Consider the following 24,101-nt stretch of genomic DNA (forward strand, 5'->3'; position numbering starts at 1 on the left):
TGAGGAATTTTCTGAAACCGTGCTGTGCTGGCTGAAGAACATTATGGGTTTCAAGGTGGTCTGTGAGTTGGTTGTTGACTGTTTTTTCTATGATTTTTGCTAGGAATGGGAGGTTAGAGACTGGTCTGTAGTTTGCTGGGTCTGATTTGTCGAGTTGAGGTTTTTTGATGATTGGTTTGATGATGGCATTTTTGAGTTTTTCTGGGAAGATTCCTTGTTCGAGGGATAAGTTGATGATGTAGGTTATTGGTTTGACAATGATCTCTCTGATGAGTTTTAGGGTTTTGACGGGGATGGGGTCTAATGGGTGGGATGCAGGGTTGGGAGGGGAGAGCTTCCAGAGGCATGGGGGGGTGTGGACTGGGGGGAGAAGGATTGCGGAGTTGTGGGACTTTGCGACTGCAAAGTCGCCCTCGTCTCGCTGTGGCGTCCGGAGGAAGGGATTAACCCATAACATGAAGGTTCTATATATTTTGTTTTTATATGTTGTGGCTTGGTGAGGAGTGACAAAATATTTAACTATTGTAATATTTAATCAGGTGGGAATTTTTTTGTTTTGTACCTTTGTATACTCTACCTTCGGAGTGTTTACTGGCTACTTGTCCACAAGCAGTCCACACACTGTGTTCTTTCACACCCAGCTGGGCTACTTTTTTTACATTGTGCCGGAAAAAATTTTTTTTTCTTTGTGCGGGTTGCGTTAATTTTGAACAGGGCGACAGAGCGCCGGCGGCTTTATTTCTGACAATTTTTATTTACTCCTTACTGCAGCTAGAAAGCAGCCCAGCCCACAGTCGGAGAGAGATGACTCTTCTGCAGCAAGCAGCCCAGCCAGCAGTCGTAGACTGATGACTCATTGGTAACGAGCGGACCAGCCAGCAGTCGCAAAGTAATGACTCATCTGTAACAAACCACCCAGCCAGCAGTCGCAGAATGATGACTCATTGGTAACGAACCGCCCAGCCAGCAGTCGCAGAGTGATGACTCATTGGTAGCGAGCAGCCCGACCAGCAGTCGCAAAGTGATAACTCATCGGTGACGAACCGCCCAGCCAGCAGTCGCAGAATGATGACTCATTGGTAGCGAGCAGCCCGACCAGCAGTCGCAAAGTCCCACAACTCCGCAATCCTTCTCCCCCCAGTCCACACCCCCCCATGCCTCTGGAAGCTCTCCCCTCCCACCTTCTACTCCCCCCCCCCTCCCTGACATACAGTCTTGCTAAAGATATAACCCAAACATGTAATTCTTTTATAGATTTAATGTAAATAAGTACCTCGCCTTATTGTATAATTTAGAACCCAGTTACAGTTTTGTTTTTTGGTTCTTATATTGCTCAATTATTGTTTTTTTGCTACTCTCTCTCCATCTGCCCTATCCTTTCTCGCTGTTCTTGCCCTGCCCCTCTCTCATCCTTTTCTTGCCTACCCCCCCCCCCTATTTTTTGTATTTTCTGCCTGCTTCAGTTTTTTGTAAACCGGCGTGATATGTCCTATGAATGTCGGTATATTAAAAGTTCATAAATAAATAATGTGATAACTCATCGGTAACGAACCGCCCAGCCAGCAGTCGCAGAGTGATCTCATCGGTAACCAACCGCCCAGCCAGCAGTCGCAGAGTGATGACTCATTGGTAGTGAGCAGCCCAGCCAGCAGTCGCAGAGTGATGACTCATTGGTAGCGAGCAGTCCAGCCATCAGTCGCAGCGTGATGACTTTTCGGCATGAGCAGCCAATCATAGGCGGCAGGAGCTGCAGGTCAGGCCTGCAGAAGGCGGAAGTGAAAAGATTCTTGCTGTCAGGCAGTGGGAGAGCTCTTCCATCCTTCCCGCCCATACTCATAATCAAGACAATTGCTTTTCATAATGAGAAATAAGCGATTGCAGTGAAGCTCAGCCCCGGAGGGTAAGCGGTGCCTTTCCAGCCTGTTCTCTTCCCGGTGTCCCTGTGACATTTTCTAGCAGAAGCAGCAGCGCTGAGTGTGAGGAGCTCCAGGCAGGGGGCTCTGCACAGGGAGCAGGGGAGGGTAAGATTCAGAATCTCAGCAGCCTCCCCGCCCTGAATTCACCCATTCTTAAGAGCCACTCTACCGTAGTTGCTGCCTTTTATTTTTCCACCATTTCTTTTTAAAGAGCATTAACGTTAAGATTTACGGGTCAAAGTTATACCAAGAAACATCCCTACGAGACAGGTGGCATGAAATGGAGCCATGTGACCCATCACTAAAGAGTAAGAAGGAAGTCCTCTCACAGCTGATTTGGCCTTTGTGCTTTCTGTAACCTATAACTTTTTTACAGTTATTATTAATTTGTAACTTTTATTCCTTTTTTCTTTCCTCTGTATTTTAAACATTTACATTACTTTGGGAACATGTAAAATAATCATGACATTACACTTATTTGAACTGAAATTTGCTTGCTGTCTGATTTTTGCTGCTTGTGAGGAAACTGAGCAACCTGCCACCACCCCCAAACATGCTAAAACTGTAGGTGCTGCTGATGTCTTCCTCTTCCTTGGCCCCGAAGAAGCAGCTTCTGAGCTCCCCATTTCACCCTGCTGAAGCTCCCTAATGCCTGTTATTACCTGGTACAGGAGGGAGTTAACTCTCCAGATTCTCTTTTTCTCTTGTTTTCAGCCCGACCTGTCTCTGATGCTGACAATATCGAATTGAAAGGAAAAACCTAAATCTTGCCTGTCAAGGATGTTGCTGTCATATCGATGGATGATTTTGTTGGTTCTGGGACTTTAGTGCTGGGGTCCAGAGCTGCTTTGGTGGAGAATCCACAATCTGTAATGCAGACGCTTCACCTGGAGCAGCCCAGGAAGGTTATGAAGACAGCAATAGATATTCTTCCTTCTCCGGAGCCAGATCCCTCCTTGGGGAAGCCTCTGGCAGAGATCCTGGGATCAGAGGAGGGTGCAGGGGTGGTTCTGGATCCACTGCAGCCCAGGACTTTGGGCTCTCTGTGGATGGTTCTGGTGCGGCTGGAAGCGACAATGAGCAGCAAGTTGGAAAGGATTCAAGGGGAAGTCTCCTCACTGGAGCTGCGCTCAGGGACCCAGGAGAAGAAAATTTCTGCTCATGCTAAACGGTTGCAGGCGCTGGAGAACAAGGTGGGATATTTACTCACAAATTTTTCTGTATCAGTTCAGGTTTCACATAGAAGGAAAATTAAGAAGTTAGAAAATGTTGCTAAAAATATATATATATATTAAAATTATCAATGTTCCCAAGAGTGATAATATTTCACCAAGGGAGATGATTAATAATTATTTAGGGAAGGCTTAGCAAGTATCTAAGGAATCTCTTCCTGCAATTAACCACATTTCTTTGCTAATAAAAATTTGATTTAAAAAGATATTCTAGCTCTTGTTGCTGAGCCACAAATTACAAGAAACAAGAAGTTGAATCCAAAAACTAGTTTTGTAGACTTTGATAATTTTTAGTCATTAGTTCTCAATCAGGTCACCGCTACCCTCTCCTCTCCCACTTCTTTCCTTTCCTATTCCCTTAGCCCTCGCCATCCTCTCCTCCTTTTCTGAAATCATAGTGCTGCATCCCACTCAGCCGGTTTCTAACCCATTCAGTCACATTAGAGCCCATCCCAAGGGTGCTAAATTTATTTATAAGACTCCTATGCAAAACTATATCATAGTCCTTATTGAAATCCAAATATACTACATCTAGTGCTCTCCCCGATCCAACTCTCTGGTCACCCAAACAAAGAATTTGATCAGATTTGTCTGACAATATCCACCTCTAGTAAAATCATGCTGCACTGTTTTAGCAGCGATTCCATTAATTTGCACACCACAGAGGTCAGACTAACCGGCCTGTAGTTCCCAGTCTCCTCCTTACTTCCTCTTTTATAGATAGGAACCACATCCGTCCTTTTCCAGTCCTCCAGTACCACTCCAGACTCTAAGGAAGCATCGAAAAGGTCACCAGCGGAGCTGCCAGGACTTCACTAAGTTTTCTTAGTACCCTCAGATTCAGATCTGGGCCTGTTGCCTTAGCTACTTTGAATCTAATCAGTTTCTTTGGGTGACCAGAGAGTTGGTCAAGGGAGAGCAGCAGATGCTGTCATGTGGACCCCAATCAATACCCCGAGTGTCCCAGTCAATATCCCCACATTTGAAATCAAGACCCCCCATTACTTGTTAAAAAGAGAACAGCTTTGCCTATGAATTCATATGTAGAACAGCATAAAATAAGGTTAGTTTTATTCTCAGGGAGCTGGGACGCAGTCAGAATACTCTGTCCTTGGCATTACACCGAGACACACAAAGATGACCGTTACGGTTCTCTGAAAATAAGAATGCTTAAAACCACTCGTTGTAGAGAAAACTTTTTAATGAAATGCTATAAATTAATATCAAATAATAAGACCTTATGGAAAGGCTGAATGCCATGCAAGGCATTCTGCATAAACTGGGAGCAGACTGGGAGAGACCCGATTGCGTTGCCATGCATATTTAGGGGAAATTCGCCCGCAGAGCGCGCGCGGACATCAGATTTTATAACGTGCTTGTCCATGTGCACGCGCCGGAAACCATGCGCGTGCACATCAACCCCTAAGTTTTATTTTACAACGTTTGAACACCTCGTGTCTTGAGAGACTTATGTTGCATTTTATGTTCCAGGTCACACTCTGAGATTTGAAGGTACTCGATTATTAGTCATCCCTCCAGTTAAAAGATGTAATTGGGCAGGTTTTTTCCTCTATAGCACCAACTGAATGGGGTAAACTGCCTGATAATCTTCGATGGCGGCATGATTTCAAAATGTTTAGAAAGGCATTAAAAACATTGGTTTTTGAGGAAGCTTTTGCATGAAGTAGATTAGATTGTTTGTGTGGCTATATTTTGTTCAATTTTAATGTCCTGTATATGTGTTTTATATTATGTTATTTTATGATAGTTTTATTGTTGTTATTTTATTTCCTTTAAGTCTGTTGCAGAAAAAAATATCGTTTATCTTTTAAAAAGAACAAAATATTCCCCTCCGATGTGGGTTCTGGTACCGGCTGACAGAGCAGTTCTCCAGGCAGAGGCTCCAGGATCTCCCTCCTTCTAGAAGACACCGCAGCCGGGATGTCCCAATCCACATCCGGCAGCCTGAAATCCCCTGGCAATGGTGCTTCCCCCTTTCAGAGCAGTTTTGTGAATCTCCTCCATTAAATCTCTCTCCATCTCCTCTGTCTGGGATGGAGGTCTGTGCCTGACACCAATAGAAACAGATTCTCCATTTCCTCTTTCTTTTTTTTTATTTTGTAAATTGTAATTTTCATTGCAATACCACCAGTCTGAAAATATCCAGCAAGAGTATAAGTCCAAGTATACAACGTTGAGCGACCACTTTTTAAATACATAGATAAAGAACGCTAATATAACATATCACATTCCTTGCATCGTCCCCCTATTATGTTATCCCTCTCCCTACCCTTCCCCTCCCCTTTATATAGTAACAGATGTGGTAGTGATAAAGAGCATACACCAAGATAAATCCTCTATAGCCACCTAAACCCTCAATATGCCCGGTCAAGTAACAGAAACCAATCCCCAAACGTACGTAGGGAAAACAGGGATAAGAGAGACAGTGTAATGTCTTTAACACCACCCATCAAAGTATTACGTTCAGAATCTGTCGTGTAATTAGGACTACTGGTGCGAAGATAACCATCCTACAAATGGGGCCCCCCCGTATATGTTTAAACCTGGAAAAAAAATGTTGATTTCTAATTGCTGTCGGTTTTATTCGGTTCACAAATCTTCTGAAGCCTCCGCACAGCTGCTTCTACTGGCGGTATCGCTACCGACTTCCAGCGAGAGGCTGTCTCGCACCTTGCAGCTAATACGATCCACATCCATCCAAGATCAGCTGTTAAATCTCTGGGGTAGGTTCAGCCACGCACCGTCAGGGGAAAGGTTGAAAGATTACATGCTTTGTCTACCTGGTAAGCAGGGCAGCCTTCCCCCTGCCAAAACTGAGCAATCCTTGGGCACTCCCACCACGTATTGAAAGATTGTACCCCTTACCTCCACAGTTTAAGCCTTTTACATTCAGTGACAAGATCCTAGTTTGGGCCATTTTGTGTTCAGATTAGAGCACATCTCCAGGTAGCTCCCCCAATTCCATATTAGCCAATGCACAATTTTGTGGAGCCCCTTCCCACGATACCCAATACTTGCACCTACATTTTCCTCCTTCCAGTCCCAAATATCCCACCATAGCACGTTAAGATTCCCTTCCCCCTGATCCATCTGCTGTTACCCCATAGCAGCCCTGCAGGTGCAGGTGAGAGGTTTAAACATTCCCCCGAACGCAGTCTGAGCTCCCCCTGAGTATAAATCCTCATAACGACAGGAAATGTTATCACTATAATAAAATCAACCACACGCATGCAGACTTTTTATGCCAACTAATAACTCATTCGAGCCTTTTCCAGACTCCCTTCCAAGAAGCCAAAGACTTATAGAGACTGTTTGGAACTCAGTTTTATCATGTGTCACTGTCCGTTTGAGGAATAAGAGGCTCCCGAATGCCTTCGCAGCCTGCAACCTCCCTTGCCACCCACTCTTTGCCAGCGCAGGGTGTCCTCTGTCAGCACCACAGCGGTATTTCTCTGCGGCGCTGTTTTCTTGACCACCAGTGCCTGCTTCAGCGCGGGCCTTCGCTTTGGAAGTTGTACCCCGGAGGCTCATCGCCGAGCCAGCCACGTCGGGATCCCCTCTTTTACGCGGCACCGTTGCTTATCTTCCCGGAACTCCATTCATTTCCGGATGGGAACCGGCGAGAGATCTGCCTGCACCGATACGGCATGTGTGACTCCCAAAGCCCTGAAAATTGCTTTCTCGCCGCTGTCCACACTCTCTCTCCTTAAGTAGAGAAACGATGGAAGCAAGCTATGATATCACGGGGGGGTTTGTTCCCCACCTTAGGGCCCGAGCGATCTATGCGCCCTTTCAGTTTCCACCGCAGACTCTTGTGCTGTCGATTCGGCCTCTTTACTCTGTCCCGGAAAGAAACTGCGCATATTTCCTGCACCGCCGCAATACAATCATCGTAATCGGCAGACTCGGGAATTTCCCCCCCCCCCCAAAAAAAACAGAGATTACGCCTGTGATTTCTGTTCTCTAAATCTTCAGGTTTAGCATGGAATTCCATATTATCTAGCGATTTAATTGGCCGCGACGTGCTTGTAGTTTCCCCCCTTTTATCAGCTTGGGCTTCCAATCGTAGGTTGCAGTCATCGACTCTCCGCCCGGTATCCAACATCTCCTCTCTCATATCGGCCATCACAGCGACGAGTTCTTGTTTTTAATTCCTTTTAATTTTAATTAAATTTAATTTTAATTCCTAACGCCTGATTATCTCTCTTACAACCTAATTGATTTTGTAACAGTTTTCTTAATTAAAGAAATTCCAAAGTCTCTTTTGCCTTGTATGTTTGTCTTGCTTAGACTGTAAGCTTTACTGAGAAAGGACCATCTCTTATATGTTTTTTGTACAGCACTGTATATGTCAAGGAGCACAATAGAACTGATAAGTAGTAGTAGTGATATTGTCAGAGTCCTCGTGTTTATCAGAGAAAACAATTAGGGGATAGTGCACCTTACACTTGTACTTTTAGGGCCTGATCTCAAGAAGAATTTCCCTGCATAAAACCCGGGATTGTGCCTGTAAATGGGCTTTTGACCATCACCCTCGGGTTGTGCGTGTAACAGTAAGAGAGAGGTGTGTGCTGGGGCGGGGATACTATTTACATACAGGCAGTGTAAATGCGTCTGCAGCCCTGGGATTCACCTGCACCGGATAATATTCAAAGCAGACTTGTGCGTGCTCTGTACACCCAAGCTTCAGCACTAACTGGGCCACTAAAACTCACCCACTTTGAGATTTAAAGTCACCCACACAGGTTTAGAGCAGGCCCCCAAAATGTCCCTCCCACCCCCAGAGAGCCTCTCTCTATGTCACCAAATTTGTGCAGGTTATGAAGTTACGCAGGGAGTCACAGGGGTGGAAACTACAGAAAATCAGAACTTTACATTAAATATAATTCATCACTTAATCATCCTGCATGTGACCCATGGAAATAACTGGAAATGGGAGCCAGGTTCCTCCCCAGGACCCCAAACTCTTCCTGCCCTGCGGGTTTATTTGATTGATTAGATATTGTTAATCTCCTAATTTGAAAAAAACATCTCGTGGCGATGTGCAAAGAAATTGAAATGTCTAATTGTGTGCTCGGATTTAGTACCACTGCTAGTTTTCTCTGCACTCAGGCAAGCCAGTCCACACGAGTGGGTTATGCACCTCTGCCAGCAGATGGAGATGGAGTAAAGCTTGACATCACAGCATATATATATATATCCTTGCAGTTACATCAGCCTCCCAGTATTCTCAGCTTCCAGCAGATGGTGGACCTGCATCTCCCTACTAGCAATTGCTTGTAGTGTAAGAAAAAAAACCAAACAGTGTATATGGCCGTAGGTGTGCGCGTGTTCTCATGTGCACTATTGGCACGGCTCATCTGTGAAGGGCGTATTTGCTGGGTCTGTGTACGGGCATTGGTGCACGGGGCTACTTGTGCGCACACTGCTGCGACCTGGTTTAGCGCACGGTCCGCGGCCTATTTTTGAGCACCTATTTTGAGCGTGTACTCCCGTACACTGTTGGTAGGCGTGTCAGAAGCTGCCTAGAACACTGAGCAGAAAAATTAAGGTACCAGGAACAGAAAGGGGACCTACCGGCCTTGCCGTCAGTTTTGGCTTGCCATATATGGTGTTTTCTATGCCTGTGTTGGCACTGTTTAGAGGCTCAGGCAATGCTTGGGCCATTCTCCTCGGACTAGTTTCGAAGGGGAACGTCCTGGAAAGCAACACATCAGGTGTGTCTCTTCTCTCTTTGTTCCTGATGATAGTGACATCTCCAACAGAAGGGTTGGAGAGTGTCAGGTTTGGGCTTCTGGGTGCTGGTATGGGTCCATCCTCCTTTTTTCCTTGGCATAATTTTCTTTTATCAGAGCTTGCAGAATTTTTTTCTGCAGAGATGCCCATGGGAAGCACAGTGACCTGCTATGAAGGGTCGCATTCTTGAGGCTCCCACTTGTCTGCCTCTGAGGACAAGCGCTGCAGGGAAGCTGTTTCCTAGTAATGTTTAGGGGGATGTGCATGACGCTAGCTGGATGACTTCAACAGGGATTTGGATTCTCTTTGTAGAGGGAGAAATCCCACTGTATTCCAAACTGCATTGGACTCGATTCCACTAGAGTTGCCGAGTCTGTTGACGCAGACCCTAAAGACGAAAACAGTGTGAACAGAGGTGATACTATGGGACTGGCAAAGAAGAATCCCAGATTGGTCACCTTATGCAAAGCGTCATGTTTCTTTCCCCTCCTGAATTCAATTCCAGGATGTTTGGCCCTTGAATGGAATGCCCCGGACGAACACACCCACCTTGGTGAGTTTTGTTCCTTTTGGATCTGAAGGCAAGGGTTCAGTTACGAATTCCAAAGGTGGTTCCCTTGGTATGCACTAGTTCCAGGCGAACTGCTATTCCAGCGGAATTGGGGATAGCTCTAGAAGGTGCTTGGGATGGAAGATTAAGATGAAGATCTTTGAGGCCATGACACGGCATCGCAGATTGCTTGTTTCTTATTGCAGCCTTGCTAGCTTAGGCTGGTTTGCTTCTCTCTTCGGCGACATAAGGAGCAGAGTCCAATGGTAGATTCTCATTGGACCGGGGCTGCATTCTAAGCCAATGCAGACTGTGGCTTGGTGTGGATGGCTGCTGGAGGGATGGCTTCAGTGATAGCGGCTAGATACCTGTTGTGGCTGCAACACTGTTGGCAGTCACTGTTTCCAAGTTCAGTCTCACAAGGTTACCATTCAGGATTCTCCTTCTTCGGCAGTTAGTTAGTTCCTCCTCCCAGTTCAAGTGCCCCTGTTTTATTGTAACTTTTGTTCACTTTGTTCACTCTTCGCCTACTGTTCATGTTGATGTTAATGTTATTGCACCATTGTTTCTTGTAAACCGATATGATATGATTGGTATCATGAATGTCGGTATAAAAAAAAGCCATAAATAAATAAATAAATAAATAAAAAAAATGGCGAATGGCCAAGGTTCCTTGTTGGCCGAGAACAAGGTGGCGGTATTGTGTCCATTTTAGGGCGAAGAACTGCTTCAGGAATTCCTAGTGATTTCATCCTTTCCCAGGAGTATCTACTTGAAGGTCTCATCCCTTCGGAAGATCTTAGGCCTTTTGGCCTAGGACGCCTAGTAAGGAGGCAGGTTCCAAGAACAGAACACCTGGATCTTTAATCTTTAAGATGAAGGTGTGCGGGCTCACCTACTGGTTCAGGAGATAGGCAAGGCATCTATCTCACTTTATTGGAGGGTTTCGATTACAACAGACCAGAGGGTCCTGGAACTGGTAAAAGATGACTATGCCCCGGATCTTCTCTGATTCCTCTGGGTACCTTTATGGCCGCTCATGCAATTCTCTACAGAAAAGTGTGGCAGTGGAGACTACTTTAAAGAGACGGTTGGATTGATGGCCGTAATTCCTATTTATAAATTGCATGACATAAGGTGCAATATCCAGGGTTTCAGTGCAATCAAACATTTGACGAGGTCTTATTTTCATATGGAAATGCTACTTTCCATAAAGATGGAAGTACACACAGGAAGTTCTCATGTCTCTTATTCTGAAGGAGGCATATCTATGTATTCCCATTCCCCAGGAGCATCCAACGTTCCCATGTTTTGCCATTCTGGGACGACGACATTTTCAAGTACTGCCTTTCGGGCTCTCTGTTGTGCCTAGGAGCTTTTTTTAAGGTTATCTGTGCAAGAAGGCCATTCTAATACATATGTATTGAGAAGACTAGTTGATTTGAGCCAAGCAAGGAGAAGAATGTTGCTTTTCTTCTCGCAAGGTGCTCCTCTTGCTTCAGGAACTAAACTGGGTGGTGAACTTGGCATAACTGGAAAAGTGTCTTGGCATACAATTCAATACGAAACAGGGCAGAGTTTTTCTGCCAGAGAGTTGCGCTTAGCACGTGATTGTTCAAGTTCGTTGCCCGGAGAAGGCCTAATCCTCCGACAGTGTGGACACAGTGTTAAGAATTGGTTTCAAGCATGAGTGGTTGATTGATACTGGTGGGCTGATGTCGGGGCAGGGCTATACATCCGTGTAATCAGCTTCACTCCAAGTATTTTAAAATACTTTTAAATAAAATAAAATAAATTTCCTGGTAGAGGTGCATAACCCACTTGTGTGAATTGGCCTGCCTTTCTTAGAGGAAAGAAAATTATCAGGTAAGTAGTAATTTCTCCATTTTTCATGTTTAAAGCACTACTAGACATTCACAGTGCTATACAGACACACATAGGAGACGGTCCCTGCTCCAGGGAGCTTACAGTCTAGTCAAGGCAATCATGCATGATAAACAAGAATCTGAAAGAAGTGTTTATAGAGAAGTATTTAGGATATAAAAGCAGCTTCAAGAAGGTGAGTTTTTAAACTGGATTCACTTATGGCCAGAGAAGGAACAAGACGCAAGGACTCAGGAAGTCTCTTCCAGGCACTCGGCAGAGCGATGCAGAAAGCAGGGAATCGGAAGGAGATGGTGGCGGAGAAAGGCACAGATTAGAGGGACGGCGTTCACGAGGAAGGGAGAGAGAAGAGAAGAAAGGCAGTGAGGAGCTGCAGAGTGAGTGCATTTGTAGGGGAGGGAGAGAAGCTTGAACTGTAGGTGGAAGTGGACAGAGAGCCAATGTAGTGACCTGAGAAGAGGGGTTACATGATCATAGCGAGGTTAAAGAAAGAGAAGTCATGCAGCTGAATGTTGAAGAGATTGCAGGGGAGAAAAACGATTCAGCGGGAGGTCAGCAAAGAGCAAGTTACAGAAGTCTAAGCAGGAGGAGATAAGAGAGGGGAGGAGGGTTTTGGCTGAGAGGAAGGGATAGATTTTAGCAGTGTTATAGAGGAGGAAGTGACTCACTTTAGCAGTGTTTTGGATGTGTAGAAGGAGGGAGCGGCATCAAAGATGACCCAAGGTTAGGGGCTGAGCCAACCAGGAGGATGAGAGCACAGTGAGCCCTCCTGATGTGACAGAATCAGATGTTCCTGATGTTCTGGATAATGCTCTGTTAGATCTGGGGTTTTATTATTCACTGATTTATCCAGGCAGAGACGTTTGATATTCTCCGTTTCTGGTATTTGAAAATCTTTTCATAGTTAAATTTGTAAACCATGGGGTCTTCTCTTCCATGATAAAATGTTTTTGAGAACAAAGCCAGTTGACCACCTCCACATATCACTGCAGTATGTTTCTGGTTTGTGTTTTCAGGTGCCAGTGACATTTGGGGACATCGCTGTCTCTTTCTACCAAGAGGATGGAGATTGTTTAGATGAAGGACAGAAGGAGCTTTACAGGGATGTGAAGGAGAATTATGAGACCCTGAGCTCTGAGGGTAAGGATTGCATTATCTGCATTGTTAGTAGACACAGAGGATATTTTAGTAAAGCTCATTTTGTCCAGGATCAACTCCACACCAGAAATGTGCAAGCAGGGCTGGATTTACCAATAGGGGCACGAGGCCTGTGCCCAGGGTGGCAAAAACCTGGGGGCGGCAGATTTGCTGTGTTCCAGCTGTGAGGAATCTCTCTTAGCAGAGAATTGCTCTTTTCTTCCTGCTCCTTCCCCTATCCTTTTAAGCGTAATGCAGAAAACAGGAGGTTAGGGAGGGACAGAGCTGTAGCCAGGCAATTTGGCGCGTCTGGCCAATTGAAAAATTGCGCCCTCACCCTGTGCACAACACAACATCGTGAGCTGGAAGACTCTTAATTTTTCTTTTTTATTTAAAGCTTAATACTTTTATTTTTATAATCTATAAGGAAACACAAGTGTGACCTTCAGGTCTGTAAGGATGTGATCCTTATCTGCTACAAGGACTGACCCTTAATTCTTGCTACATGAAATATGTAACATGAGAAAAAAATAAAACTGAGAAAATGAGGCATAAATACATATAAAGTAATAAAAAGCCCTAACTGCCAGCACTTAAACAGTAACAACCAACAACCTCAGGGGAATCCAAGATGGCGCCCTGAGAGGGAGTGAATTCGTATCGCTCCGGACCCACGATTTAAATTAAGTTAATAACGCTGTTTCCTCAAGTTTGATGCCGCACAAACGGAAAGGCAGGATTCGGGTCTTCCCACCCGACCCTGATAATGCTGCCGGTCAGCGACTAATAACCGAATTCTCCCTCCAAACGCCGCAATTGAGGGCTGCAGTCCCCGTTGGAGAGCAGGCAGGAGGAGAGCCGTACTCACCAGGGGAGATATCTTTGAGCCCTCCAGACCTCAGGACGCCGGTTAGAGCCTTGCCCCCGCCCGTCGGCAGAGGAGCTGAGTCGCAGACTGATGAGGTCATCGGGCATGCTCAGCTGGGTGGTTCAGACGCCGACCGAACGGCTGGAGAGGCAGGAGAAACCCTGGAACTTCGCGGGACCGAGGAATTGAGTAGAGGAGTGGAGGAGGCCGCTGAAGGACCCAGAACAACGGGAGAAGCGAGCGGTCCCGATAGAACCGGGGTAAGAACCCTCTCCCAGCAATTTAACAAACCGGCGGTTATCACCCTGGATAACATCTGGGAACTAATGGTGAAAATGTCTACCAAACTAGATAACCAGACCTTGAAACTGGACGAGATTGCGGTTAAGGTTGGTGTACTCGAACAGGACACTAAGCAAAAATTTTTGGAGCAAGATAATTCTATAAAGAAAATTAATGACGATATAAAAAACCTCCAGTCTATTAATGTGACAATGGTCTCAGAAAGGATTTCATCTTTGAGAAGAATCGAATCAATTGAGAATTATATGAGACACTTAAATTTGAGACTGTTGAATTTTCCTATAATTGCAGGGGAAATACCCTTATTAACCTTTAAAAAATTTGCAATGGAGGTTTTGAAGATTCCTCAGAGTGAGATACCAGCAACTAAAAAGCTTTTTTTCCTTCCTAAGAGAAGCAGCACGCCGATAACTTTTCCCCATCAAGAGTCGGAATTTCATAATCTGACTGATTACTTAGAAAACTCAAATGTTGAAATTATTGACCGTGCGGTGCTCTTTGTGACCTTTTTTGAAGAAACAGCTGTATCTTTGATAATGAGGAATTATTTTAAAAATATAAATGTTTCCTTTTGTGGAGGCCTTGTTCGGGTATTTCCCGACTTAGCCAAATCTACGCAGCAGCGTAGAAAAGAATTTCTACTTATGAGATCTGAGACCATAGCAGCTGGGGGTAGTTTTAAATTACGCTACCCCTGCAAATGCATAATACAACTGGCCAGTAATACATATATTTTCTTTTTACCAGTCCAGCTGAAGGATTTCTTATCTGGTAGGAGACCACCTGAGGAGTTGTAATGAGGTCGATGTGTAAAGGCGGTAGTTACAGGGCTAGTAATTTGTAATTGTTTCTTTTGATTACTCCTCGTAAATTAGTTTCCTTTCCCCCCCTCAAAATTTCCTATGTAATAAGAAAACGATATTTGTTAATAAGAAATTTTGATTTTGTTTCTGATGTTAAGGGCAGGAAAGGCCCACTATTAATTATATAATTTCTGTATTTTCCGATACAATGATCTATTGTATATTTTTTGAAAACTTGAGAAATAAAAAAATTAAAAAAAAAAAAAAAACAGTAACAACCTTACTCATGAAAAGGCAACATTGCAAATATTGCACCAGGCCCTAAAGCACCAGTACACCTCTTATTAGGATAGCAGAAAAAGCCAGGCTACTATAGATCCCTACACAGAAACTACACACTAGCAAAACAACTTCTCCTCAGACATAAATGCTTAACACAGGTGGATTCTCACCAAATATAGAATAAAGAGACCATAACACATAAATAGAAACGTGCCGATAACAACTGAACTGGAAACCACAAGAAGCCAGTCTCTGTATGTAATGCAATAATGGGAATACAGAATAATCATTCCTCAGAAAACATAAAACAAGAAAATCAAGAAATAACCATTAATAGTAAAATCCCTGTTCAATGTTTGGCATCATAACTGATACGTTAATGCACAAGAGTTTTGCCATGTGTTGACTTGAAATGCAGCTGGTGAGAAGTCGTCTGTTACACAAATAAAAATGCATTTAAATCCTTAAAAAAAAAAAAAAAGTGCATATTTGGAAACAGCTGACCAAATGAATAATATCCAATAATTAAAAAGTCATTTACATATTTTTTTTTAAATTTCCCAAACATCAAGAAATATTTCAATACATATCAAATACCCAATAAGTAAAACTAATAAGGATTTAAAAAACGGTCTTGCCTGGAAACTTGTGACCCTGAGATTAGTGTGGATTAGTGTGTGTGTGTGTGTGTGGTGTACATGTTGGGGCATGCACATATTTTCTCCTCTCTGTCTCACACACATGCGCTTGCTCTCTCTCTCTCTTACACACATACACACACACACAATGCTCTCTCCCTCCTCACAGGCACATGCTCCCCCTCTCTCCTCATACACACACATGCTATTTCTCTATCCCACGGGTGTGTACACACACAAGCTCTTACTTCATCAGCCCTCCCCCTACAATCCACCAACGTCCCCTTCTCTGTTCCTGCCTCCTCCCAAGCAGTACCAGTACCCCTCTCTCTCTGTACCCATTCCCCCATCTCCCCCCATCTGTTCCTGCCTCCACTCTCCTTTACACTACCAGGAACATAGGACATCACTAACATCCCTCCCCTCCCCTGTTCCCTGGACGCTTTGTCTCGCTGCCCTCTCCTCCTCCTGACATCATAAACATCCAGGGCTTAAGCTACCCTCCCTCCCGAAGCCTTTTCTTACCGGGTGGCCTGCACCGCAGCGCTCTCTGAGCCGGTCTCCTCCGGAGCCGTTGCCGCAGTTCCGCCTCCCCTTTCACTCGCTCCGTTTCGGCGCTCACTGCTGGATCGGTTGGGCCCGGGGATTCTTCGAGGCCGCGGGAAGCGCCGTTACTGTTTTTTGGGAGGCAGAGACATCGTGGCAGGCGCGGCACTAGCCGCAGCGCGGAAGTCTCCGCTGTGGCTGGGGGTAGCGGTGCCGACGCAGCGCGCCCTTTGGGACCGGGCCCCTATGGTTCATATTGGCCGTAGGCTAGCTACGGCACTGGGGAGGGCGTGTGGAGGGGGGGTATAGCAGATCCCCCCTCTGCACCCTAGTCCCGCCTCTCTCCTCATGTAATTTTCCCCTCTCTGCTGTATAGGGAACAGGAAGGGAGTGATTGAGGCTGGAGGAGACAATCAACCAGCCTGGTGTATCCCCTTGGCTTTTTCAGTGCACTCTCCCACTCTTCACTACAGCAACAGCAATTTGGATCTCCCTCTTTTGATGTCCGATTCTGTCTACAGATAATGGCACCTCCCTTACTCCCTCCTCCCCTTCCTCTATCCAATAACCTCTCTTCTTCCTTCTCCTCCTCCCCCCCCCCATTCTACTTTTCCTACACTCTCCTCTTCTTCAGTCTTCCCAATCTCCTGTCCTCTCTCCTCCTCCTCACCCTTTTCCTGGTCCTCCTCCTCCTCTTTCTCTCCCCATTCCCGGTTCTCTCGTAGAAACATAGAAAATGACGGCAGAAAAGGACCAAACGGTTCACCCGGTCTAGCCAGCAAGCTTATGGTAGCATTTGCTGCGCCGTATGAGTCACCGTCTTACTTAGTTTTCCACCCCGTCCAAGTCAGGGCCCTTGTTGGTTGCCGTCGGAGTCCAGTTCCCTGTTACCTCTTGCTGTTGAAGCATCCGTTCTAACCTCCTTGAGAAAGCAGAGTTTCTTGCCTGTGACAGTGGGGTTTTTTGTTTTTTTGGGGGGGGGGGGGAGACTGGAGAGATAAGGAGGCAAGCTTTAACGGTTAAACCTAGGATTTTAAATCGAGAAACAATTGGAAGCCAGTGTAGCTCTTGAAACCATGGCGAGACCCGATCAAATTCCCCTTTTTCCAGAGATAGACTCAGCCACAGTGTCCTGCGCTATCTGCAACCTCTTTAAGGAATTTAAAGGAAGACCTTGATAAGGCGAGTTACAATAGCCTTTAGCATGTAATAACTAGAGAACTGGTAAGAGTCTTTAAATCAGAGGGCTCCAAGGAAAGACGAAGCCTTTGGATAATACCCAAAAAGCGCTGCGTTACACTGGAGGTTTGATTGGAAGACTCAATCTCAGTCTTAATTACCAAGGAGGTAGCTGACTCTGTCTCCTAGAGATCATCTACGTGGGTAGGGGGGTCGGCTGGGGGTCTGTCAATGGTTCCAGTCTTACTTAGGTGAGAGGAAGCAGCGAGTATGGATGAATGAGAAAAGTCTGAATGCTGTGGCTCACAACACGGGGTCCCGCAGGGCTCTCTATGGTCTGCCGCTCTCTTGAATGTCTCTCTCCAGCCGCTTTGGTTATTGATTGAGCAGCATGGGTTAGAATTCAGGAGATATTTATTGATTTATTTAAAAATGTTTGTATACCGCTTTTACAAATAAAATTTAATCAAAATGGTTTACAGTTTAAAACAATCATAATCTGCTTAAACTAAAACAATAAAATAGACAAAAATTCAACATATATCTAACAACAAAAACAGATACGGAGATGATATGAAGTTGTATTTCCCTTTTGAGAGAAGAGTTATTAGTGGTGATGGGTTTTATTATGCATTGTCTTACTGTTATTTCAGGATGGAGGTTTGACAAATTAATGCTTAATTTCTTAAAAAACAAAGCTTTTTATTTTGGAAATCGGCCCAGTCCTAATTTTGATTTAAACTCTTGTCCTTTGATAATAAATGGGAACTTGATTCAATTTAGAACCATTACAAAAAATTTGGGTTTTTATTTTTTATTTTTATTTCAATTTCAGATTCAATCAGTATTAAAGTCAGAGGTCACTTTAAATTGCAGCTTCTTCACTACTTAAGATATAGGTTGGACAGGGATAATTTCCACACTGTTATGCAATTTTTTGTTCTCTGCTATTAAGACCATAAGAACATCATCCCAGAAGAAGAAGCCCAAAACAAATCTACGGAACTAGCCTTATTCTTCGACAACAAAATCAAAAATTTACTCGCACCTCTGACTACTTCAAACACCCAGCCCCCACCTGGCCAAAACCCTTCCCCAGCTATTCATAAACCGACACTAGAATCATTTGAACTCACATCCTCCCTGGAAATCGAATCTATAATCAAGAAAATGAAGCCTTCATCACATCCAACAGACCAAATACCTACCAAACTCCTACTTACCATCCCTAACACCATAGCCAAACCACTGGCCGACACCATAAATTGCTCCCTCATGCAAGGATCTGTCCCGGACTCTTTAAAAACTGCTTCCGTAAAACCCTTACTTAAAAAACCCAACCTGGATCCAGCCAACCCCGTAAACTTCCGCCCCATTGCTAACTTACCATTTATTGCCAAACTAATGGAAAAACTGGTCAACAACCAACTAACAGATTACCTTGACTCCCATAATATTCTCTACCCATCTCAATTTGGTTTCCGGAAACGCTTAAACACGGAATCTCTCTTACTCTCATTAACAGACAACATCCTGATGGGTCTTGACAAAGGCCAATCCTACCTATTGGCTCTTCTCGACATTTCAGCAGCGTTCGACACAGTAAACCATTCAATCCTCATCAACCGTCTGGCAGAAATCGGCATCACAGGTTCCGCACTCAGCTGGTTCAGATCCTTCCTCAACAACAGGCACTTCAAAGTTAGAATTAACGATAAAGAATCCCTCCCTGTCCTGTCCAATCTAGGAGTACCCCAGGGTTCATCACTATCCCCTACCCTGTTTAATATCTATCTGCTACCCCTTTGCCAGTTACTTGAAAGCCTTAACCTTACCCACTTTATATACGTTGACGACGTGCAGATCCTAATACCCATCACGGATCCCATCAACAGCACCCTAAACTTCTGGAACAGCTGCCTTCATTCCATCAACCTCCTACTCTAGTCTAAATCCGGTTCTTAATATGTCCAAAACAGAACTCCTCATCTCCCCCAACGATAATAACCCCCTCGTCAGCAACCCAATCATAACATTAGTAAGCCATGTGAGAGACCTTGGTGCCACTCTGGACACCAGAATGAACTTCAAAAAGTTCATTAACACCACCACAAAGGAATGCTTCTATAAGCTACATGTTCTTAAACAGCTGAGACCTCTCCTACACTTTCATGATTACCGTTCAGTCCTTCAAGCCATACTGTTTTCAAAGATTGACTACTGCAACGCGCTACTACTCGGCCTCCCCGCCTCCACAACTAAACCATTACAGATGCTGCAAAACGCCTCAGCCAGGATCCTTACAAACTCTCGTCGTATGGACCACATCACACCGATACTAAAAAACTTACACTGGCTACCCATCCACTATAGAATACTGTTCAAGGCATTGACCATCATTCACAAAACCATCTATCATCAACCCTCACTCCAACTCATCATCCCACTCGAACTCCACTCTTCCACAAGACCGATCAGATCTGCATACAAAGGATCTCTCCAGGCTCCTCCTAACAAATCCTCCATTCACAACTCCATTCAAAAACGAGCCCTGTCCACCACTGGACCATATCATTGGAATTCTCTACCCCCGGATCTACGCCAGGAACAATGCCATCTCTCCTTTAGAAAGAAACTGAAAACCTGGCTGTTCTCTTAAGCCTTCCCCTGAAGAGTCACTCCCCAACTAGCATTGACTCTCACACCTCTTTCTTATTACCTTCCTCCTCACCTGGAACCTTTACCCACTTCCCCTGCCCTCCCTTGCCCCTTCCGGCTGCCTCCTCTGCCCCTTATCCAAAGGAACTGTTATGCTCGAATTGTTTATTTAAACTAGCGCTAAATCAGCACCCCAAGCTAGTCAATTGTTTTCTGCTTTTTTGCACTACTCCTTTAGTAGCGTTAAGTTAAACTAATTCTTTCTCTCTTAATGGCCCTGTACTGTACACCCTGTTTATTGTAACTTTCTTTCTAGTTAAATGGTTTTCCCCCGGTTATGATGTAAACCGGTACGACAAGACTTCGTCTTGATCATCGGTATATTAAAAGAATTTAAATAAATAAATACATAAGAACATGCCATACTGGGTCAGACCAAGGGTCCATCAAGCCCAGCATCCCGTTTCCGAAAGTGGCCAATCCAGGCCATAAGAACCTGGCAAGTACCCAAACACTAAGTCTATTCCATGTTACTGTTGCAATTAATAGCAGTGGCTATTTTCTAAGTCAACTTAATTAATAGTAGGTAATGGACTTCTCCTCCAAGAACTTATACAATTAGCGGTTTATGTATTGGTCTGCCTCACTCCAGCCTGCGAGCCTTGCATGCGCTCCAAACTTCTGCGGCCCTTTAAAATTTCAGAGACTTACCCTGGGATCCTGTGACTCAGCTGCTGCAGCTATCAGGGGAAGGGTTTATTATCTGTTCCCCTGCAAGGCTTGCATACTTCAGGGCTACCAGACATCAGGCCTTTTCTATAATCGGGCCGAGGTTATGGAATGCAGTGCCGGAGCCTTTGCGGTTTTTAGGCGATTGTTTATTTCACAGTTAAAAACGTTGCTGTTCCAGGGAGCATTTGAAGGGGGGATGAGTTAGGGATGTGAGAGAATTTTCAAATGATCAGAGCTTTAGATATGGATGTGCTACTATTGTATGTTTATTAAATGCTGTGAATTATTATTAGTATTTGTATTTTAATTTGTTATTGTTATCTATTTAGAATGGCAGATCCACTATAAACAGATAAATATTGTTAAATAAATAAATAGATAAACACAGAAGAAACATACTTACAGGAATTCTAAAGGAGGGAGCTGTTTGATCTCTAATGTTCCTATATTACAATAGCTTTATTGCTGCATTCTACAGCGTTTTGGTAAAGAGAACCAATTGACTTTCTTAACTTCTCTGGATATTTCTATTAAGACATTATATAGGAGTTTTCACAGGCATCTCATAAAGCTTCTGCTAAATCATAGAATTTTCTGTGTGATCCTTCAAAAAGTCTGATCCCAGGCTATTGATAGCTTTCCATGCCATTGTCACTGACACATGATTAATTCCTTCTTTTTCTATCCAGCAGATAATGAGGTCATACAGGAAGAGAAGAGGGAGGAGAATCGAGAAGAACAACCTATAGAACTGGCACTTACACCAAGACAATCAGGAAATGTCTGTGAGAATTTTTCCCAGAGAGCTGAGGGGGGAGACATGAGCCAAAGTCAGCAGGAATCAGAGAAGAAGCAGCGAGACCCTACAGGAGACTCGGTGGATGGAGTCACTGCATGGGAGAGAAGTGACAGGGAGCTCACAGACATCCTTGAGCACCAGAGACACCTGAGATTAGAGAGATCTTTCCAGAGTAGTAACAGTGATCAAATGGCTTCTGATTTCCAGCAGAGACACCTGAGAGCAGAGAGACCCTTCCAGAGCAATAACAGTGATCACATGGCTTTTGACTTCCACATGAGAGACCTGAGAGCAGAGAGACCCTTCCAAAGTAATAACAGTGATCAAATGACTTCTGACCCCATCCAGAGACAGGAGGAAGGGAAGAAATCCTTTCACTGTCACACCTGTGGGAAAATCTTTGATAGGAAATGTCATTTTGTATTGCACCAGAAAACCCACACAGTAGAGAGACCTTTTCCATGCTCACAGTGTGGAAAGTGTTTCAAACAGAAATTAACCCTGAAATTACACCAGAGAATCCACACTCAAGGGAATACTTTCACTTGTACTGAATGTAAGAACAACTTTTCTTGCAGGGAATCCTTAGTAATACACCAAAGAACACACACAGGTAAGAAACCCTCTCATTGCCCTCAAGATAGGGAATTTTACAGCTCTGAGTTCTCTTTATTAAATCACCAGAAAATGGAGACAGAAGAAAGAGCATTTTCATGTTCTGAAAGAGGAGAAAACATCATTCAAATGCAAGACCTAATAATAAACCAAACACAGAGAGAAGAAAAATTATTCATGAGTACTGATGATGACAGACATGTCAATCAAAAAGAAAACTTCACAGGGCAACCAGAATTCCAACAAGGAGGGAGGAGAATTTCAGGTAGTGAATGCAATAAAAGTTTATGTGAGGGGAATATCTTTTCAAGAGATATAGAAAATTATACTGGTGAGAGACCATTATTTTGTACTCAGTCTGAAAGAAGCTTCATTAGGAAGGCAGACATCTCACAACAGAAAGAAATCCCCAAAGAAGAAAGTAAATCTAAATGTACTGAGTGTGGTAAAAGCTTCAGCCAGAAGCGCAACCTCATAATCCACCAGAGAATCCACATTGGAGTAAAACCATTTACATGTACTGCGTGTGATAAAAACTTTAGAACAAAGAAAGAGCTCAAAAGGCACCAGACAGTCCACACAGGAGTAAAACCATTTACATGTAGTGAATGTGGTAAAAGTTTCAGTCGGAAGGCACATCTCCAACGTCACCAGAGAATTCACACAGGAATCAAACCATTTCCATGTTCTAAATGTGATAAAAGCTATAGAACAGAGGAAGAACTCAAAAGGCACCAGACAGTCCACACAACAATAAAACCATTTACATGTAATGAATGCAGTAAAAGTTTCAGTCGGAAGGAACATCTGAAATGTCACCAGAGAAGCCACACAGAAGAAAAACCATTTACATGTAGTGACTGTGGTAAAAGTTTCAGTCGGAAGGAATATCTCAAATGTCACCAAAGAAGCCACACAGATGAAAAGCCATTTGCATGTAGTGAATGTGGTAAAAGTTTCAGTCGAAAGGAACATCTCAAATGTCACCAGAGAAGCCACACTGGAGAAAAACCATTTAAATGCTTTGAATGTGGTAAAAGCTTCAAACAGAAGAGGTCTTCCATATGGCATCAGAGAATCCACACTGGAGTAAAACCAAATCTATGTACTGTGTGTGGTAAAAGCTTCAGAACAAAGGAAGAACTTGCAAGCCACCAGAGAAGTTACACAGGAGTCAAATGCAATTCACGCACTCTCCTATAGTTTTTGGAATTATAGAATGGCCTAATAAAGGTATTAAAGAGTTGGATGCAAGAAAAATAAAACTTCTCCATATCCATCAAGTAATCTATAAGATTCTTTGTTTGTGCTGAGATTGTGCATTCCAACAACTGAAGATGGTGTGGGTCTTACAGATGCAAATAATCAAACAGGGCTGAAGTACGAAAGTGAATGGCTAAACCTGGTCTCCATCCTTAAGCTTGGATGATTGTTACAATGAGTGGAAGGAACAAGTGAGACTCTGGCAGTATATGAGGAGTAAAGAGCAATAGAGTTTGTAAAACAATAGAAACATCTTTGTAAAGATTCAGACCAGCAAACAAGAAAAATCATTTGACAAAAGCACAGATCTAGTGAGAAATACAGAGTTACTTTAGAAACCTACATGAATGAAAACCTGACAGAGGAATGGCCCTGGAATGGTGAGTTTAAACATAGAGAGGAGAGATTGATAATTGCAGCACAGGATAGTGGATGGTTCAGAGCTAGCAGAGAAAATACTGCTAAAACAGACAAATGCAGGTTCTGTAACACAGAGCTAGAAATGGCTACATACTTCATCAGAAAGGTATAATGTGGCACAGCTCATCCCCTGGAAACTGTGTGAACATTATAACATCACTGTACCAGGAAAGCACTGGGATCATGACTCTGAGACATTGCTGATAGGTGTCAGTAGCAAGTGTGTACTCTGTGGATTATATGGAGAGATCAAAGATCCATAAGTACCATAAGATGGAATTGAAGACCAAGAAAATGTGGCAGAAATAAACTGAAATATTTCCAAATGTTTTGGGTGCCAGAGGCCTGAATAAGAATTTTCAAGTGCAGCTGGATATGATACCTATATATGTATTACAACTTGTGAACTCCAGGAGGATGCTGTCTTTGGTTTTGCAAGCATTAACAAGATATTAGCAGTAAATTTGAGAGAGAATGTATTTTATTTTTAATTGGGCGTTTTATATACCGTTGTTCCAA

The 24,101-nt window shown here is 43.9% G+C and overlaps 1 protein-coding gene across 3 annotated transcripts; it reads left to right on the plus strand.

Annotated features, from left to right (window-relative positions):
• Positions 1 to 1,642: 1,642 nt before the first annotated feature.
• On the plus strand, positions 1,643 to 23,182 carry LOC115083708 (oocyte zinc finger protein XlCOF6-like). Of its 3 annotated transcripts, none has more exons than XM_029587687.1 (4): positions 1,643 to 2,224; positions 2,631 to 3,109; positions 12,356 to 12,479; positions 21,175 to 23,182. In XM_029587687.1, the coding sequence occupies exons 2-4, from the start codon at positions 2,714 to 2,716 to the stop codon at positions 23,100 to 23,102; spliced, it is 2,448 nt and encodes an 815-aa protein (XP_029443547.1). In that variant the 5' UTR covers positions 1,643 to 2,224; positions 2,631 to 2,713; the 3' UTR covers positions 23,103 to 23,182. The 3 variants fall into 3 exon arrangements, with proteins under 3 accessions (XP_029443547.1, XP_029443546.1, XP_029443548.1); XM_029587686.1 differs by having other exon boundaries at positions 1,643 to 1,900; XM_029587688.1 differs by having other exon boundaries at positions 1,643 to 1,900; positions 21,178 to 23,182.
• The last annotated feature ends 919 nt before the right edge of the window (positions 23,183 to 24,101 follow it).

This window comes from Rhinatrema bivittatum, chromosome 2 (genome assembly GCF_901001135.1).
Source record: "Rhinatrema bivittatum chromosome 2, aRhiBiv1.1, whole genome shotgun sequence".
NCBI lineage: Eukaryota > Metazoa > Chordata > Amphibia > Gymnophiona > Rhinatrematidae > Rhinatrema > Rhinatrema bivittatum.